General features: G+C 42.3%; 1 protein-coding gene across 1 annotated transcript in view; it reads left to right on the forward strand.

The window, feature by feature from the left end:
* ARHGAP21 (Rho GTPase activating protein 21) overlaps positions 1-14127 on the forward strand; it is a 93023-nt gene extending 78896 nt beyond the window's left edge. The window contains exons 16-25 of the mRNA XM_019529473.1: positions 229-371; positions 483-638; positions 743-821; positions 2078-2151; positions 2238-2327; positions 4492-4617; positions 4790-4831; positions 5155-5260; positions 7073-7104; positions 11583-14127. Of these exons, the coding sequence (XP_019385018.1) occupies positions 229-371; positions 483-638; positions 743-821; positions 2078-2151; positions 2238-2327; positions 4492-4617; positions 4790-4831; positions 5155-5260; positions 7073-7104; positions 11583-13292 (2558 nt within the window). The 3' untranslated portion in view covers positions 13293-14127. The remainder of the gene's footprint in view (positions 1-228; positions 372-482; positions 639-742; positions 822-2077; positions 2152-2237; positions 2328-4491; positions 4618-4789; positions 4832-5154; positions 5261-7072; positions 7105-11582) is intronic.
* Positions 14128-19763: the final 5636 nt, after the last annotated feature.

Consider the following 19763-nt stretch of genomic DNA (forward strand, 5'->3'; position numbering starts at 1 on the left):
AACCTTTAGGAACAATCTGGAAGGGATGCTGCTTTTTTTATAATAGAACCCAAAACAACAGATGAGGGTAAGAAAAAAGAACAGGAAATTCAGTATCTCTGCTGTATAGACATGCTTTAAAACTATCATGTTTGTGCTCGTTGGTTTTATTACTTACAAGAAGAGCAGTTTTTGATTGTATAACTAGCATCTTTATATCTGTTTCTTACTTCAAATTACAAAAAAAAGATGAGACGAGCCCACCGAGGGATAAAGGAACATGGAGAAAAGGGATTCCAAGCATTATGAGGAAAACATTTGAGAAGAAACCATCATCTATTGGGACCTTCGGCGTTAGACTTGATGACTGCCCCCCAGCTCAAAACAATAAAGTATGAGAATATGCATATATAAATTATATATAATTTCCATGGTTGAAATATTTTAGCTTTGTATTTGTCTAAATAACGTTTTGAAACGAGCAATATTTCTGCACCCCCCAGTATATTCCGCTAATAGTTGATGTCTGCTGCAAGCTTGTTGAAGAAAGAGGCCTTGAATATACAGGCATTTACAGAGTTCCAGGAAATAATGCTGCTATCTCAAGTATGCAAGAAGAGCTCAACAAAGGAGTGACAGACATTGATGTTCATGATGATGTAAGTTACTGCTTATAGTATTCGCATTTAGAATTCCTGGAAAGTGTTTGGATTATTATTCTAAAAACATAAGTTTTGTCCATGTCTCTCTTCTGAATATATAGAAATGGAGGGATTTGAATGTGATAAGCAGTTTACTAAAATCGTTCTTCAGAAAATTACCAGAACCTCTTTTTACCAATGGTGAGTTATATTCCATTATGAGCTTCTCCTATAATTTTTGTCAAATAATCCTCAGTAGGGCTTTCATATATATATATATGTGTGTGTGTATATTAGTATACAGCTAGTATTCTGTTAACTTTAGACCTTCCTTTTACAAATCAAACTAACATTTTTCTTTCTTACTTCTCATGCTAATCTATGTTTCTAGAAAATTTTTAAATCGCATTATTTTGTGTGTTAACTGAAAGGAGGCATAGCTAGAATTCAGTTTGGTACCACATTTGTGGGAATAAATTTGTTTACTGCAAATTAAGTTTAAGTAGTTTATATATAGGTCCTGTATAAAGAAGTGGATTCTTAAAAAATATATTTTTGAGGAAGTGATGGATTAAATTGTAATGACTTCGCTGGTCACATTAGTAGAATTTATAGATCTGGAACCTACAAAGTAGGCTGGATGGGACCTCTGGAGATCGTCTAGTCCAAAAGGGGACAACCTTTTTGGTAGACTTGCCACAAATTAGCCCTGCACCCTCCCCGAGTGCCACTCCATTCCCCTTCCCCTACCCACTTTTCTGCCCTGTGCTCCCTGCCTGACCCGCTGTTCTGGTTTCTGCTCCCTATCCTATCTGCCACTCTGCTTCCAGTCCCCTTTCTAATCCACATGCCACACACACACAGACTGCCTATGCCAGTTGTGGCACCTGTACCACATGGTGGCTACCCCTGATCTAGTTCAACCCCCTTCTCTCAAAGCAAGATTTTCTGTCTAAACCATTCCAAATGAATTAATCTAACTTGCTCTAAATTTTCTACAATGAAGATTCTACAGCTTCTTTAGGTAACCTATTCCAGGGTTTAACAACTCTCAACAGTTAGGAAATTTCCCTTAATATTCAACCTAAGAAGAATTTTCTCAGGAAGAACGTTCTTAGATTATTCCAGGAACCTGTGTCCTTGGAAACTTTCAAGAGCAAGTTAGACAGATACTTGACTGGGTTGGTCTAGTCTGGGATGATCCTGCTTTGAGCAGGCAGTGGGACTACATGACCTTCTGAGGTCCCCTCGAGTCCTACTTTTCTATTATCCTAAATTTCTTTTATTGCAAATAAGACAATTTATTTCTTGTCCCTGTTTAAATGGTAGAATAGTGTATAGCTAAATTCCATTATGCAAAAGTGAAATGAGGTAACTTATGATTTCTGAAAACTGTTCACAGTGAAACATATTCCTTTCCCCCAACCCTCCTTTTTTTTTTTTTTTTTTTTGGACAGACAAATACGCAGATTTCATAGATGCCAACAGAAAAGAAGATCCTGTAGAGCGTCTAAAAACACTAAAACAATTGGTAATCTTGTTTCAAATATTTGAAATTCAGCACAAATTTTGTACTGCACTGCTTTAAACTACATGCTAAAATTCTGTTTGTTTCAGATCCACGATTTACCTGAACATCATTATGAAACTCTGAAGTTTCTTTCAGCACATTTAAAGACAGTAGCAGAAAACTCAGAAAAAAATAAGGTATTAACATTTAATATACAAGACCTCTTCAACTTCCTTATTTAAGGGAATTTTCTTGGGATGCATTATTTCAAGAGATAAGCACATCCGTACCTACGTAACAATTTGACTTTACCCTGATTAGCAAATAAATAGTTTCCTGCATTATGAGAAGACTTTTGACTCAGACAAAGGCCTTGTCAGCTCTTCATATGCCTACTTAATTCACCAGCAGACAGGTAAATCTGATATTGTTTATTAGCCCAACTAAATAGTTGGAAAAATATTTCTTAGCTAGCTTTTGCATACCAACTGCAGATGCTTCCCCAGCCTGATGAAGGGTTTTTAAACCTAACAGCTTGCTAAGAAATATTTTTCCAACTATTTAGCTGGGCTAATAAAAGATATCAGATTTACCCAAAGCATCTTGTCTGCCTATGTCCTTAGACCAACGTGGTTACAACCTACACCCCTGTACTTAATTCATTAGAGTTCTAGATTAAATTTATTTAAAAATGGTTCAAACCCCTGTGTAGAAATAGCTGGTTCACATCTATCTAGTTTAATTTGATAACTTTTGCGTAATCCATTTGCAAAGCAAGTTAAACGTGCCCATGCAGATGTTTCAGCTATTTTTACCAAATTGTTTTGGTTTTTTTAATCGGTTAAAGTAGTGTGAGTTTTCTTTGTAGACCAGAAGAGGTCTGTTTTACTGTCTGTAGATGGGTGTCATTAAAGGTCGTGTGTAAGTAGGGGTTTGCCTTGATGTGTTTACGAAATTCTGGCTATCTGTTTTGTAGCATGTTATGCTGTAGTTGACTGTAGTGTTCCACAGTTTGCAAGATTAAGCCAATAATTTTGTCTAGTGCTTGGGGATCCTGCAGGACAAAGGGCTCTGAGGAAAACTTCCGAAATACCCAAGTCCTGTCATCAAATATGACTTTGAGGTTTGGACTCTGGAAACCTTATCTCCCATCTAAGTTGTTTTTGAGCCTATGCCCTAGGTTCCCTGCATTTCTTAGACAATATTGAAATGTTTACCTTCTATCTAAATATGCATTATTTATTATACATTGGATATTTGTGGGTGATTAAAAACAATGCTTAGATTTGAAGTTAGCCTGGGCAGGTGGTTTTAAATTAGGCCACAGGCAGCATTTTATATATTCAAAGTATTCCATAAACTTTAGTTAGGTAATTCTGCTGATGTAGCTGTGAGGGGAGTTAAGTAAGGTGATATTGTTCCCATTTTTCAGAGGGGTGGTATGACTTGAGCAAGGCAACACATTTTGAGTCAAGATGAGGATTAGGAGATGAGAAATCCTTGTTTTGCAACCTTGTCCTCATTCTTGTGGACCATATTATGCCACCTATTTATTATGAGTTTATTCCATGTCATAAGTAAGAAAATATAAGCTGCATCCACAAAGCATGGCGATAGAGTAAGGAAAGAGCTCTGCTGCTTTCTCAGGTTTTGTCAGAGGATGGGGTTCAAGAACAACATAACAGAACAAGAGGCTTGTATGATTCAGTGATTATCTGATGCAAATAAGTATGTGCACATGATAGACTTGTGTAATATCTGCTCACTTCAGAAGTAAATGGCTCTGTGCATCTTAGAACAAGGACCTGAGATGATACAAAATATTTGGTTCATAGCTGAAACTCTTTGATTGGCGTTTAAACTGTTTGGAGAAAAATATACTTTGGAAACTTTCTGGTACTTAGGGTACCTTGAGGATGCTTAGCTATCTTGTTAGAAAGCAGTGAATTTTTTGTTTGTTTTTATGCAGCTTTGAATTAAATGAATTGATTGTTTTATAGAAAACCAAAAAATATATGTGTAGCACAGAAAAGCCTTAGTAAAGGAATAGGTTAGCAAGACTTTTCCTGAGTTATAATGGTAGGCTGGCTTCTGAGCTTCTGCCATTGTACAAAATATTTACTATAAAAGTAATGTTATAGACTTCTTGAGATAGTAGCATGAATACTATTAAAAGCTTTTTGAATACTATTGCTTTAACCGGCTTCAAAAAGTAACAGTAGTAAATTGATTTTTTTTGTGTGGCACAAAAAAAATCTATTTAGTCAGTGCATTTCACTTAATGTATTTTGTTTTAATGGGTCATATTGTTATACCTCCATTATAAATGAATGGTGCAAATTTATTTTCATTACTTCTCAGATGGAACCAAGAAATCTTGCAATAGTATTCGGTCCAACTCTTGTGAGAACATCTGATGATAACATGACACACATGGTGACACATATGCCAGATCAATATAAAATTGTAGAAACACTTATCCAAAAAGTAAGTGAATTCATTTCATTATTTTTAAAAGAATTACACAGACAGACCTTTTTCTTACTTGACCAGTCTGGGGTTTTTTGTCCTTTGAATTAAAAATGTCATTTGTAGTGATGTCCACTTTTGACTTTTCCACTTCCTGTTAGGTTTTCATGTGTTTTATTTTAAATTGTAGCACGACTGGTTTTTCACTGAAGATGATGGTGAAGAGCCGCTTGTAAGTATTGTGTTCTAATTACTTCAGTTTAGAACACAGTCCTGATATATCTAAAATGTCTACACCTGTCTTATTGCACTATTGTATGCCTTGCTGTCTTGCTCTTCAGAAGCACTTTTCTAGCTTTCCAGCCCCTGCAGTAGTGAAAATCTAAGCTATTGTTCCATGTCTTTTTGTATTAACCATAAGGCAATATGGGAAAACAAAAGAGCTCATGAGGAAACTGTGTCCTCAGGTGAATAATGCAGTTTTCTAAATGTTGTTGAATCATAATGAACTCATTAAGAAACGATGATGAAGAGATCTTTGTTTATTAACTGTAGACAGCAGTTCAGGAGGACTACACTGTACAATCTCAGCCAGTCCCAAACATAGATCACTTACTCAGCAACATTGGAAGAACGGGAATATCTCCTGGAGATGTATCAGGTAACGCTTGCCTGGACAGTGTTAAGTCTGTAGGCTGGAATAACCTACTCTGTTACCTCACTGTAAATTTTCTATTTTCTTTTACTAATCAGTTGGTTTTCCCTCTTCTAAATGATCATAAGTACTTTTAAATAAGTTACAGTTGTGATGGTTGTGCACGGTATATATTGGCAAACTTTGTTGACCAAAAGACATGTAACTGTTGAAAGATAAGACAAACAAACATACGCACACTATTTTATTTATTCACAGTTATTCATGTAATACTCATCATAAGATAAAACAGATACATGCTGCTGTGTATAGTGGTTGCTGTGATGGCAGAAAGATTTATATTCTATATTGTTCTAATAGTGCTCCTTCCCAAAGTTAGAAATGCAGTTAAAATTAAATTTCACTTGCTTATCAACTAATAGAAATTATTATAGGATATTGAAATATGTCTATATTAAAGCTGATTTTTTTCTGTTTATAAAATGCCATCCTGCTTGGCTAAGGACAAGTATTGCAGGCTCTCTTTTGATGACTTTTTTCCCCTCACCGTATTGTTGCACTAACCTGGCATGTTGTTTCCCACAAATGTTATCCCTTTGTCTCTAGCTTTGTTTTAGTTTTTAAAGGGATGTTCAGCACTTACTGAAACAGTTACTCTATACTGATGTTGAAACAGGTGAAGTGGGAGGAGTCTATCACACGGTGATGTCACTAGTGGATTCTGTGATGTCACTGATGGACAGCTGGAACTGTAGGAAGAAGGAGGACTGTTGCCCACATTGTAGCTGCCTTGTCTGCAGAAACCCCCGTTTCTTGTAAATGCAAAAAAAGGAAAAAAAAGTTGATCTGTGCTGTAAATTTTCTTTTAAAAGTATTTTGAACAGATCAATGCTACTTTTTAAAAGTTTTTCTGCTGTTTCTTGTTATTTCTGAAGCAGACCCTGAGGAGAAATAGCATGGTATGGTCTACCGGTTTTTCTAGTCATAAAGCATTAGCCATGTGTCAAAAAGGGGTGTGGCATGGGGCTCAGCTCTTTAAGCCAGGGGAAAAAAGTCCCTCAAAAGTTGGAAAGCTTCAGCGTAAATATTTTCTAGTCATAGTGCTAGCCCTTTCCCTACCCCCTTATAACTGTATAACCTCAGTTCTTGCCAAAGAGTAAAACGATGGTCCATTTTTCATTTTAGAATAGCGCTTGTTACTGAAATACAAAACTGGTAGCTGCTGAAATCTAGCTTGTTAAAAGTAAAATTTTATTAGTATGTAGCTCACTCGAGGAATGCAGATATAAAATTGGGTTTTAGAACATAAAATCCTATGTTTAAAATTCAGCCCCTTACGTTATATAACTTTTAGCAGTTTGATAAAATAAATGTAACATACGAGGATAACAATTTGTCACAAAGGCAGCCAAAAATACTGAGGTGTCAACTTTTGCATTGTATATTGTATCAGTCAAAGAAGAGTACCCAGTACAATCCTGAAAAGTCTCTCAACTGTGGACTTGCAGGGCTGTATACTTAAAACAATTGAATAAACATTAGTATTTCTGTTTTTTATTTAGAGAACAGGGCTCCTTTGCCATTCCTATCATTGAGCTGGTTCTGCCTACAATTCACAGCATCCTTTCATGGCGGTGGCTTTCTGTGGTGCAGCTTGCATCTTTGTGAGCTCTGACTATCCACTCTGTTCTGGTTTTATTTGCTTTCATATTTTGTTCTGTGCTTGTCTTTTTTTCCCCATAAGTCCAGCATTGTCTGTTTGAAAAGCAAATCTTGCAGAGAACTGACCACATTTTTGTTTTCGATTTTATTGCACAGATTCGACAACTAGCGACTCATCAAAGTCTAAGGTAAATCCAATTTGTGAAAGTATAGCCTTTTTAAAGAAAAATTAAGATATGTATTGTTATATACAACTTGTCTTGTACTGGCTGAGTGATGCCCAGGTTGTTAACAGAAGCAGAAAACTATGCATAGCATTCCTTCACCAATTAGTTTTGAAGCAAACACTTGGAAAAGTTGTCACTCATGAAATTTGTCACAACTGACTGTCAGTTAAGGGAAGCTTTAGACTGAACCAACTTTTGGTTCCAGTTGGAATCTAATGGCTGTCAACTGTTTATATCACAGATCTCATTGAAGCAGTATGGTGTTTTCCTTTCTCTTGTTAGCTTACTCATGATACCCAGACCCATGGCTGCTGCTGGCAACCCTTCCAGTCCTAACTTTCTATGGTTCTATGACAGTGGGTGTATCACTCTGTCTTCCCTGTATCTTAAGCTGTTCCTCTAAAGCAGTGGTTCTCAGCTGAGGCAAAACTGAATACGGCTGCAGCACATTCGTGCACTGCATTAGGGTTATCAAAAGCAGCCAGGAAAGCTGACTCATGCTGCAAGCCTTTCCTAGTTTTTGTCTGTCCCGTATGCTTCTGTTTCCAGGAGATGCTGTGGAAGGTTGGCCTAAGAAGGGTCACAGCATGAACCAGCACCCTTGCCTGCTTTAGAGTTATCAGAGAACACAAATGCAGGAGGAGCAGGCACATGTACCACAGCTCTTCCTGGTCTGGCTATGCACAAGATACCTAGGGCAGTTGTATCTGGTAGTGGCATCACCCAGCTGAAAATCACTGAGGTATATTGAGCACGGCAGTGGTTCTTGACCAAGGGCTGCTGCTACATTCAGAAGGTTGTGGAGGGATGTGTTGATTCTGAAAACATTTAGAACCACTGCTCGAAATCATCTGCTGCTTACCGTTTGAAGACAGGATAACGGGCCAGATGAACCTGTATAGGAATTTTTATGAAGTTTTCTTATGTGTGTCCCTCCTTCGGTGTGCATAGAATACAAGGGCATATTCACTGATGATTACAGTTCCTGACTCCGCGTGATATCAGGTGTTGTAGCCAAGGACTTCCAGGCAAAAGGCTCTTTAGCAAACACTCCTTGAGTAGGGAAGTTATAGGTAGGACACTGGACACGTGACTCAGGAGGTTGGATTTAGTTCGTGGTACAATTATAGACTTTTTATGTGACCTTAGGCAAATGGTTCAATCTAGTATGTGCCTCAAGTCCTTAAATATGTAATGTGGATTGTATTCTTCTTTTCCTAGTGGCAGGAATAATAACATCTTAGAGAGGCAATTACACAGATGCATATATTGTAAGTGGCTAGAAGGGACCTTACAAGATCATCAGGTCCAGCCCCCCCTGCAGTAGGCAGGAAAGACAAGTGGGGTCAGATGACCCCAGCAAGGTGACCGTCCAGTTTCCTCTTGAAGATTTCCAGGGAAGGTGATTGCACCACCTCTGGAGGGAGTTTGTTCCACTGTGTGCACACCCTAACTGTCAAGAAGTTTTTCTTAGTGTTAAGCCTGAAACAGTCTTCCAGGAGTTTGTGACCATTACTCCTGGTTTTCCCCAAGGGTGCCCTGGTGCACAGTTGTTTGCTGAGCCCTTGATGCATTATTCCCCTTATATAGTGGTAAACTATATACTGGGATGATGGCTATACAAGTGGCTAAACAGATAATATATAGGATGCAAATGAGCTTTCCACTTGTCTTTTGGCTTATTGGGCATTTATAGATGTGCTCCGGGGGTGGGGGGGTGTTACTTAGTGAGCCATGCTAATTAAAAGCACCCAAGCATGATGTGTATCAGCATCCCTGTGCTAAAAAATGGTGGTGGGGCACTTTGAAATAAAGCTCATCAAACAAGCTTTAAAGTGCCTTGCCCCCATTTTTCAGCATGGGGCTGCTGATACACGACACTGGAGGCTGCTAGAGGACGTTGACTTACAGCACATTGGAGCAGCCTTGCTGTATGTCTATAGGAGCCCATTGTGTTCACTTACAGCACGGTGACAGCAAGCGCTGAGGAACTCAGCCCACCTGTGGATGAGTGGACTGGCTCCCATCTTTGCTTAAAATAGTTATGTATAGGGACCTACCTGAATCACAGTGAGGCAAAGGATTTTTTGCAGCCTGCTTGCAGTGCACAGCCAATTTCACAGGCCCCTCCCCTCAGCGCTGATTGGCAGAGAGACTCTGGCAAAGGGAGGTGGGACAGAGAGGCAGCCACCGTCTTGATTGCTGGATGCTTTGTCGGCTCTGCCCCTTGGTGCTGATTGGCAGAGAGACCCCTGCAGGGGGAAGAGACACAAGGGGGAAGCTGCCATCTTTGCTGCTCTGCCACCTGGCACCTTCCCCTCCTGGCATCGAGGACCACTGGTTCCTATTTGGGAGCCAGCATTTTATTTTTATTAAGCTTTTAGTTTATTTTGTGGACGTTGTGGAGAATCCTGGATTTTGTGGTTTACGTGAAATCTGCAAAACCATGGATTAAGTAGGTTCCTAGATATGTAATATTTATTTTAAGTTTTAATACAAGCTGAGTAAAGTGTTACACCTCTAGGGCAGGGGTTCTCAATCTGTGGGTCACGACCCCCCAGCAACTTAAAAGGGGGTTGCAAATTCTCTTCCCTCCCTAGAAGCAGCGGTGCTGCTGCCGTGTGCTGTGCACCATTTCCCTGTGCCCAAGTCCAGCTGGCCAGCCACCGGGGCTCTGCTCCCCACTCAGCAACTAGCCAGACTTGGGTGCGGGCAAGTGGCATGCAGTGCGCTGCCGCGGCACAGAGTGCTCGATGGTGGTGGCAGCCCAGCCCCCATGCCACTGCTTCTAGGGAGGGAAGAACAATTTGCAACCCCCTTGTTGCGGTATCAAAAAGTTTGAGAACCCCTGCTCTAGCAGAACGCTGCACACTGATAAATGATGGGTGACAATTGTGGAGGCACTAAGGTGCACTGTTGACAGCCCAGAGGTCACCAGGCATGGCCATGTCAGATTCCAGTGAAGCTGCAAATTCTGCTAAATACCTTGTCACAAGGACACACAAAAGGAAAGGACCTTTCTTCCATGTGTGTCTCTAAGACCAAATCCTTCATTGTTGAAGACAAGCACGTGGGAGGGGAGAAAGGGAGTGGAGGGAGTTCAGTTGCAGGGGGTTTCAGCCCCTGATGGAGGGTGGGGTGGGTGTATTGGAGCCCCCCCCCACCTTGGGGTGCAGAAGGGTGCTCTACACTACACCCACCTCATCTTCCAAAACTGGCTAGGGAACCCCTAGAATAAACTCCCTCTGATCCCTTTCCCCTCTCCTGTTCTGAAACAGGGACAGGTTGGGAGCGAGGAGGGGCTGTTGCTGAGGCAGCCAGCAGCTATATTTCCCTCCCCCCTGGACCACCAGTGAACTTCTGTTTGTTCCAGGGGTCACTGCAACTCAGAATGCTTCCTGCAAAGCGTTCTCAGCTACAGCGAGGAGCTGCACGTCTGCACCCATAGACTGTAGATGCAATGTGCAAGTAACTGATGCTTTCACTTGCTTTTGTTGAACCTCAAGCATAGTTGATCAGCCCCAGAAATACCTACATAAAAGCTTTTGTGACTGATGTAAACAAGTGACCTGCCTTATTTATGTCATTATAATAATATTTCATATTTATTCGTAAGAGTGCCTACAGTGCACCAGGTCCTGGTCAGACATCAAAGGAGGCAAAGTCCTGACCCAGAGATTCCTTTTCTAAAAAGGATAAACAGCTATGGGAAGTTGAAGGGTATTGAATAAAGTGGTCAAGTGATGATGATGATATACTGCAAATTCAATTTTGTTTTTTAGAGCGACTCTAAAGGTGGGGAGGAACCCTTCAGTTCATCTACCTCCTTGTGATTTTTGTAAAGACAGACTGATTTGAAAATAACTTACTTATTTTTATTTTATGTATTTGCTGTCAGCACTATTATTCTTGCATCCCAGGCCACGGGTCTTCCAGTTTGGCCATGACAGGAATTTAGTATGGAAGCAGAGTAGTTCAGAGGGAAGAGGATTGTGACTATGCTGTTTTTTTCCCTCTTAAATAATTAGTTAACATTTGGAATAAAGGAAGCCTCTGATTTAAAAAAGAAAAAAAAAGAGGATGCCTGGAACCCCTCCAATTAAATTATCAGTGAAAGTTCTCCAAAACCTTCACCAGTAGTCTTTTAGCAAAAACAGGACTGAAAGTGATATTGAAGGGCTTGTTTCCCCTCTGCAGCCTGGTTTCAGTATACAGGACTGCCAGCAAACAAAGCCTTTCTTCCTCACTGTTGTCATAGCTGGAGGCAGTTAGGACTGGAATTAGTAGAGCTGACCGTGTGAAGGACTTTTTTTAGTTTGAAGAAACACAAGCAAGAGCTCAGTCTAGATCCCAAAATACCCACTTAAAATATCAATCTAATGACATAGCTTTATTTGTTTTAAATTCTAACCTTGCTCCCTGATTTGTATTTAAAACAGGGCTCCTGGGGATCTGGAAAGGATCAGTATAGTAAGGAATTGCTTGTGTCCTCCATCTTCGCAGCAGCTAGTCGCAAGCGAAAAAAAACAAAAGAGAAGCCACCCCAAAGCAGCTCGGAAGATGAATTTGACAGCGTGTTCCACAAGAAGGAGCTTGCTGAACGATCTTGTGAAATGACAAAAGAGGATGCAACTAAAGGGGAATGTGAAAAAGGAAGAGATGCAAGAGGGAGAAAACAAAGGATGTTTGTGCCGAAAGAAAAAGAGAACAGCAGTAAAAAAGACACAAATGCTGCAAAGGATGACAAGAAGTCAGGAAGGAAAGAATGTGTCCCTTCAGAGGCTTCTTTGGCATCTTGCCACCAAAAGCACACAAAGTCACCTGATCTCAGCTGCTGGGTAACCTTGCAGAAAGATTATCCTAAAATACCTGTTTCACAAGCCACCTCCCACATTGAGGAGAGAGTGCCTGACTCTGACACTTCTTCCCAGGCTTCCCTGCGCAGACTCTCATGCAAAAAAGTAGCCAGCCCTGATATTAAATGCAGTGAGTTTTTAGCTGCTTATGTCAGTTCTGTCACCTCAGACTACTCGGCCGCTTCCTCTGCTGTATACCTAGATTCTGGTATGCTGAGCCCTGAGGTGCAGTTGGTGACAGAAAGCAAGGGAGAGGAAGCTGATGATGAACAAAGTGAATTGATCAGTGATGGTCGACCCATGGAAACAGATAGTGAAAATGATTTCCCTGTCTTTGCTACAAGATCTGCTGCTGAAAGACTGTTGAGGGGAAAACTACAAGAAGTAGCAAAGACAAGTAGGAGGAACTCTGAAGAAAGCGAAGTAAGCTGTACTGACGGAAGTTCAACGCCAAAGTTAGACAGCCGCAGACTGTTTAGTTCCCACAAACTCATTGAATGTGATACACTTTCAAGGAAGAAGTCTTCCCGGAACAAAATAGATGGTGAGGGTTTTGGAGATGCTAAAAACGAAAAGGACTTGCCTACTATGACCAAAATGTTTGACATAATGAAAAAAGGAAGATCAACCAGCAGTTTAACTACGTCAGCTAGAAGCGAAACTGAAAAACAAGAACCTACATGGAGACTCAAAATAACAGACAGGCTGAAACTGCGGCTGAAAGCATCTGCAGATGATATGTTTGGAATAGGAAATCAGAAATCTAGCTCTGCAGAGATCTCGAAGAAAAAGAGCATCAGGAGAAGACATACGCTTGGAGGGCAGAGGGATTTCCCTGAACTAAGTGTTTTGAATGCTTGGAAAGCTCAAGAGCAGAGTCACAATAGAGAGGAGTCTGAGCTTTCAGCTGTGAATCGGTTAAAGCCAAAATGTCCAGCTCAGGACCTTTCAATTTCAGATTGGCTTGCACGGGAGCGTCTACTCACTAGCACAACTGACCTTAATACGGGTGAAACTGGAGAGCCCAAACTTGAGAACACTAGCTTAGCAGACCCATCTCAGACAGAGATCCTTTCTTCTGCAAAAATGCAGGCAAATGATGACAATTCTTCTAGCAATTTGACTTTGATCAATAGAGCACCTCCTTCAGGATCACCTCAGCCACCTGACCAAGTAAATGGTGAAAGTTACCAGAACATGAACAAAAGCAACTTTAGCCCAGCAATTGATGCCCATCCTCATAAACTGTCTGGGACCCAGGTAGTCAGATCTCGATTCTACCAGTATCTTTAAAATGGGAAATATGTCCACTACGGCAATTCACTAGCGTATTGTTACACTTCTCAGTAACTGTGTATATATGTTTTCTTGTACTGTTATTGTTATGCAGCCTTCATATGGGCTGGTTTCATCAATATGCCCTGTGGAAAGTCTTCACAGGGCATTACTACAGCCAGAAGAACATAAAAATGTTAAAGTATAGATATATATATATATATATATATTTTAAGAAAAAGTATATTTGATGGCTGCATACAAATGTTGAACAGAGCATCTGATGCAACATGCTATGTAGTGTATACATGGTTTTATGACCTGAGAGTTGGCTTGGCATTAGTATGCAGAAAAAAATGTTCTTTTGGTTTAGTCACTAACAAGTGCCTCATCATGAATTCATTTGTTTTGTTAGGGTGCCATATTGTTAATTGTTAAATTAGAGAAACTAACTACAAACAAATGCATTTTATCTGTAATAAATTTCATTACATTTTACAAATTTTAACACAGGTGGATACAGAGCTTCCATTCTTTAGGCATTCCAGTTGGATCTCTGAGTTTTATATTCCAATTTTAATACAGTTTTTGAGTTTTATGTGACTTGAATTTTTAATCTTTCTGTAAAATAAGTAACTTAAATGTACATATTACATGTGTATCTGTTTTTCAGATACCAGATTTGATATAAATGTTGTAACATAGCCGTGTAGATAGTGGATCCTGGATGGAACTGGTTTCTTTTATTGAGAAGAATATAATTCTGCATGAAGACATATTGAATCCAAACCTGTATCTTGCCTGTGTGCACACCCACTTAAACACTGGAAATAAAATTGTTTTGTTGACTTTTTGCATGACCTAGTTTTCATTCTAATGAGTGATCTTAAAATGTTTTGCCTACAAGTTGCAATGAGCAACTGCAGCAAATATCAGAAAACCTGCATTTATTGTCTACAATGAGCAATAAGCTGTGTGGAACAAGGCACTTCCAAGGTTTGGGGTTGCGGAGTGTAAAGGATCTACTACTTCATCTACACACAGGGTAAAGAACAGTGCCAAAAAGGTTAGTTTAGCACAGAGACTTAATGATCTTTCTTCTGATTTTTCAAACTTCATACTCATCCTAAACCCTACACTAAATTAAATTTGTTATGTGGTGTGATTTTTGTTTTTTCAATATTCAGTGTGTCTGGTACTGTATCCAAAGATTACTTATCTTTCAGAACGGCAAGATACTAAATATCTTAATCATTAACCCTTTTTCATTGCTAGTTCAAGAGGGGTAGTGTGTTAGAGTGTGTATCTGGGTTAGTTTGCTTTGGGCAGTTTATGTAAAAAGACTAGCTTATGGCTTGTGAAAACTTTACAGATGACCCTATCTATCTACATGTCAGACAACAGACCCTAGAGCAGGGGCAGGCAAAATACGGCCTGCAGGCCAGATGTAGTCCACCAGGTGCTTTCACCAGACCCACAGGTACCCACCAATTAATGGTACCCTGCCTAGGCCACGTGATTTGCTCCCACCCTTGTGCACAGGAGGGCCCTGGCCCAGCCCACCATGCACAACTTCTGGGTGGAGCCATTGCTGCCACTGTTGCAGCTGCCAAGGGACCTGCTTGGCTTCCCTGACCTCCAGTGGCTGCTCCTCGTGTCCCTGACGCAACACTTGCTCTGGGCAGCAGATAGGGGAGTGATGGCGGGCAGAGGGGAAGCTGCAGCTGGGCGGGGGTGTGAAGCCTGGGGGTTGGGGCCCATGCCCAGTGGGGCGGTGGGAGTATAGAGCTTGGTTGGGCAGGATGTGGTTGTATCGGGTGTGAGGGAGGGTAGGGGGGTGTGAGAACCTCCCTACACTCCCCCCCCAATGGTGCACAGGTTCTGATGCTGAATGGCGGCAGCAGCAAGCGGCAGATCCTTGGGATGCTCCTGGCTTGTGCAGGCAGTCACCTGGCACTGCACAGCTTCAGCCAGTTCCAGGAGCTGCATGTGGTGGTGGCGGCAAGAAACAGCCTGCTGGCCCACTCCTGTTGTGTGGGGCTCCCCACAGCACCTTTGCAGATCCCAGGACTCGTGCGCCACTTGGCGGAAGCCCTGTGCAATGGCACCTGTCCCCATTCCCTGCTGCCGCACGCATCTCCTAGGATTCTGCTGGAAGAGTCCCAGGAGTTGCTCATGAGCTGTGGAGAGCCCAGCACAACAGAGGTGGGCTGGCCTGGCTCCACATGCAGCTCCTGGAACTGGCTAGAGCCATGTGCTGCTGGGCAGCTGCAAGTGTGTGGGCTGTGAGCACCCCATGGAGCTTCTGCCTGCTGCTGCTGCCACCAGCAGCAGGCACTGTGTACCATAGGGGAGCATGGGAAGGGGTCCCTACACCCCCCAACCATCCCTCACACCCTACCTACACCCCTCCACATATACACACCCCCCTCAATCACAGTCCCCCTCCATCTCAACATGCTTTGCAGCCCTGGGCTAGGCTGTGCTGTCTGCTCCAGAGAGCAGGGCTGCCCCTGTCCCTCTGCTCTCTAGCTGGAGCAGTGAGAGCTGGCTGACAAGGAGGTAGGGAGGTAAGCCCAGCTAGGGATGCAGCCCAGTTTCCAGGGGTGAGGACTGCCCCCTCTCCCCTCAGGCAAACACTGGCTGGGGTCTGGCGCCAGGGACGGGGGTTAAACATCCCATCCCCTGCTCAGACTTACTGCTGGCTGCAACTGTGGACTACAATTCCCAAAGGCACTTGGAAGCAGGAAGAGGAAGTGATGAGCAGCCCTGCAGAGCCCTGGTGCTATGAATTTGGACTGAAAATCCCAGAGACCTTAGGGGCATCAGGAAGAGGAAGTTAACATGCAGCCCATGCTGGCTACATGCTAGAGAGCCGTGTTCTACTGCCCCCCAGTGCCTGGCCTGAGCCACTGCAGGCTTGTGGCTGCATGGCCTGAATCAAAGGGAAATGTTCACTTCTGTTTCAATTTAATCTGTGCAGTTTAGACTAACCTGCAAAGACTGAATTGATTCAGCCTCAGGCTTTTTCACTTTATGTACTTAGCCACAAATCAGAACAAACATATTTTTTTAAATGAAATTAAAATGTTGTAGTAGACACCTGACTTTCAGTATATGATTTGTTTTTTTTCCGGTTCCAACATGGCAACTCCCTCCCCCCAAGGAATACTTCTGGTGGCAAAGGGAAGGACTTCTGGTGGTAAAGGTCAGGAGTTAGGGGTGCAGGACTTCTGGTCCCAAGATGGCGACCAAGGGGCAGGGCACCTATGAAGGGGCAGGGCTATCCTTGAGGCTGTTGACAGCTCACCAGAACTTAAGTGGCCCTCCAGCTGAAATAATTACCCACCCCTGCCCAAGAGCACCCCGGGTTAAGATGCTAACTCTGCTGTGAAGATGAGGGTTTGCAAATGAACCAAGGGCTTGCAGAGCTGCAGCAAATGGCTGCTCAGGACCACTGAGGTGCTCAAGGCAGCAATAAACAGTTCATTCTTAACTCAGCAACTCACTGCAAACTAAGCCAACTGCAAGCTACTGAGATACGAATGATGTGGGTTCTGCTGTACTTAATTTTTTTCATTTGTTTCTCTCCTAGTATATCTGCACAAAGATATACTAGGAAACACAACAGAATTTATACCTTCCATTGACCCCTTTTGGGCATAGCCCCCTCCAAAAATCTGATCCTCAGATGGTATCACTGTTACCACTTTGAAATGGGAAATGTTAACATGTATTGTTGATAAATAAGGAATCATCACCAGGAGCCCATACAACTTCTGTACCTGAGAAATTCTAGGTTTATGTGCATGTCCCAAACCCTTTACTTTTCTTCTTCTTTTAAAAAAAAAAAAAATCAAGGAGTACCAGCAGGCTTGGTTTTATAAAGCTGTTTTCATTCGAAGTGCTAGCAACAGCCCACTGAAGTCAGTTTTTACCTTACTGGCCCTTGCAAAGAAACAAGCATGATCATTATTTCAGTGGAGAATGTAACCTGAAGTTATACATGCATCTAGAAAATCTGTAAAGGTAAGACAACCTTCCGCTTTGACAGCAGCTAGGATGGCTCAGAGTGATTTCCATTTAGAAGTGCTTGTAGGTAATGACTAAAACTGAGCTCTGAAACTATTCCCATCATTCCCAACTGGTTGGGAATCAAGAACAGTAAGGAATTAGTTACAGATGCTTTTAGGACTTTGTTGCGCTGCTTTGTTCTACAACTGGTACTTCAGAGCCTTGATTATAGCACAACTTCCCCTCAAGAGAAAGGAAAAATTCTAATCTTTGGAGGGAGGCACCATTGAATTTAATATTGCGGTTTTGGGGGAGTTTTCATTTGCACAGCCACACCCTCTGTTGGAGAGGGCAGCATGGCTGGGAGGGACTTTGGGAGAGGAGGGAGGGATCTCCCTTCTGGCTTGGGGGCCAGAGGAGTGGGCAGGGGTAGGCATGGGGTAGGTGAAAGTGGCAAAAGTGGTTTTATATCTAAATGAGATTTGGGGGGGAACTGGCCAGAGGGGCCATTCTTAAGGGCTGGGAAGTGACTGAGAAGGCATTTCAAGTTTGGAGCTATATTTTTTGTGAAATCTACTGTTGCTTCTTACACGTGGGTTGTTTTGTTGCACAGTTTAACATGAAATGCTTGTCGTTTGTGGTGCTGGAAAGAGGTTTGCAATGCCACAGAAGCAATTTCTGCACGTCTGGATCCAGCCTAAGGTGCCATCTTGCCATACCTTCTCTTTGTTATTTATTGGAAGCCACTCTAAACCTTTCTGAATAGGATGGGATATAAATCTAAATAATAATTGAATGCAGTGAACTTTAGAGAAATGACTAGTAACACTCAGTTGTTATCTTAAGGAAAGATTCGTGTGTGTGGACCGTTAATAATTTGTTCTCCATTGGACAAGGAGCAGCAGCCTTGTTCTTGGCCTCAGGGAGAATTTAACTGGATTGGAGGTACTTTTGGTTCTTTTTGTTTCAAGGTTCTTCTTGTAGTTTGGTTGAAACCGAAATCTTAGCTGGAGAAATGAAGTGGCAAACTAATGAATAATGCATTTTGGGGACCTGTAGTAACTCCCAACAACTGTTTTTTTTTCCTTTTAACACAACGTAGTGGTGAGAGTCTAATTTGGGGATTCCTTTTCTAAGTTCAGTGAACAACCGCACTCCTTTCCAGAGTTCATACCATTCCCTAGAGCACTGAAAATAAGAAGCCACCCCAGTCTGTCACCTTGTTACAGACTAGGAGAGATCCACCAAAAAGAAACCTTTTGATGACTAGCTCAAATTACCTTTAGAAAATAAGAGGAAAAATAATATTCTTCACAGCTGTGGACATCTTGAAAACAGAAGTTGAGATGTATGTCCTTTGGGTGCAGCCTAGATCAAGGATGATAGTAGTCTTGGCAGTGGGTGCTTCTGCTCCCTGAAATGGGTTCCCAATGGTAGGAGGGTGACGTTGTGCCCACTGCTGACAGTGCAGTGTTGCCAACTTCAGATGCTTAAGGACTGTAAGACTGAAATGTTGCCTCATGTCTTGCCCCTGACTTCCCCAATTTAAAATTTTCTTTCTGGTTTTTGAGGCTATAGAGAAAAGCTGCCGAACCACAACGCATGAGAACAGTTAAAATGGGAGGCATTTGTAAGTCATCCATTTTATTATGCAGCTACCCTCTTTTGCCTCGTTCCCTTCGGGGGGAGGCCTTGGGCTCAGGTCAGGCACTATTTTGACCTCCTGGATGGAGGGAGAACCCAGCAGCCTGCCTGAGCTGAAGAACTGCTACCAACTGTGCTGCCCTCCCCTGCTGCAGACAAACCCATCTTCACCACTCAAATGGAAACGGTTGGCCCCCAACCCGCCTGCATGTCCTGCAAAGCCGTCAGGCTTCTTTGGGCTGAAGAATCTTCGTTCCCTCCCTTGTCCCTGTGCCAGCCCAGGCGCTGTCTTGGCCACCCTCTATTCAGGTGGCTAAGATGGTGCCTGACTCGGGTAGGTGATGCTCAAGGGCATCTTTTGGCTTTGCATTTCAGCAAGGGCTTTCCATTGTTTTCCTGTTCTGGATTTTTTTTTCAACTTAGTGTTGTGTTTGTTGCAGGGAGAGGAGAGTTATGCAGTTTAGGGGACAACCATTGGCCCTGCATGGGAGATATGGGGGGGAGGGAGTTGGAGGGACATGGAGGAATCACCCCTGGGTGTGGAGGGGAGTGGGTGGGCAGTAGGGGTCAGAGGGGCTGTGAGGAGAGGTGTTGTGTAGCTTGTTTCACTTGTAGCCAATTAGATTAGAACTGCTAGGGAGCAGAGAGAGCTTCTGGGACATAAATATGGTTCCTGCCAGGAGAGGAGTGAAGATAAGTAAGGATGGAGAGGAGTACCCAATCTCTAGTGAAGTTCATAGTTTCATAGTTTGTAGGGTCGGAAGGGACCTGAGCAGATCATCTAGTCCAACCCCCCGCCATGGCAGGGAAGAGTACTGGGGTCAGATGACC

The sequence above is a fragment of the Crocodylus porosus genome, unplaced genomic scaffold (genome assembly GCF_001723895.1).
Source record: "Crocodylus porosus isolate Cpor-Errol unplaced genomic scaffold, CroPor_comp1, whole genome shotgun sequence".
NCBI classification, from domain to species: Eukaryota; Metazoa; Chordata; order Crocodylia; family Crocodylidae; genus Crocodylus; species Crocodylus porosus.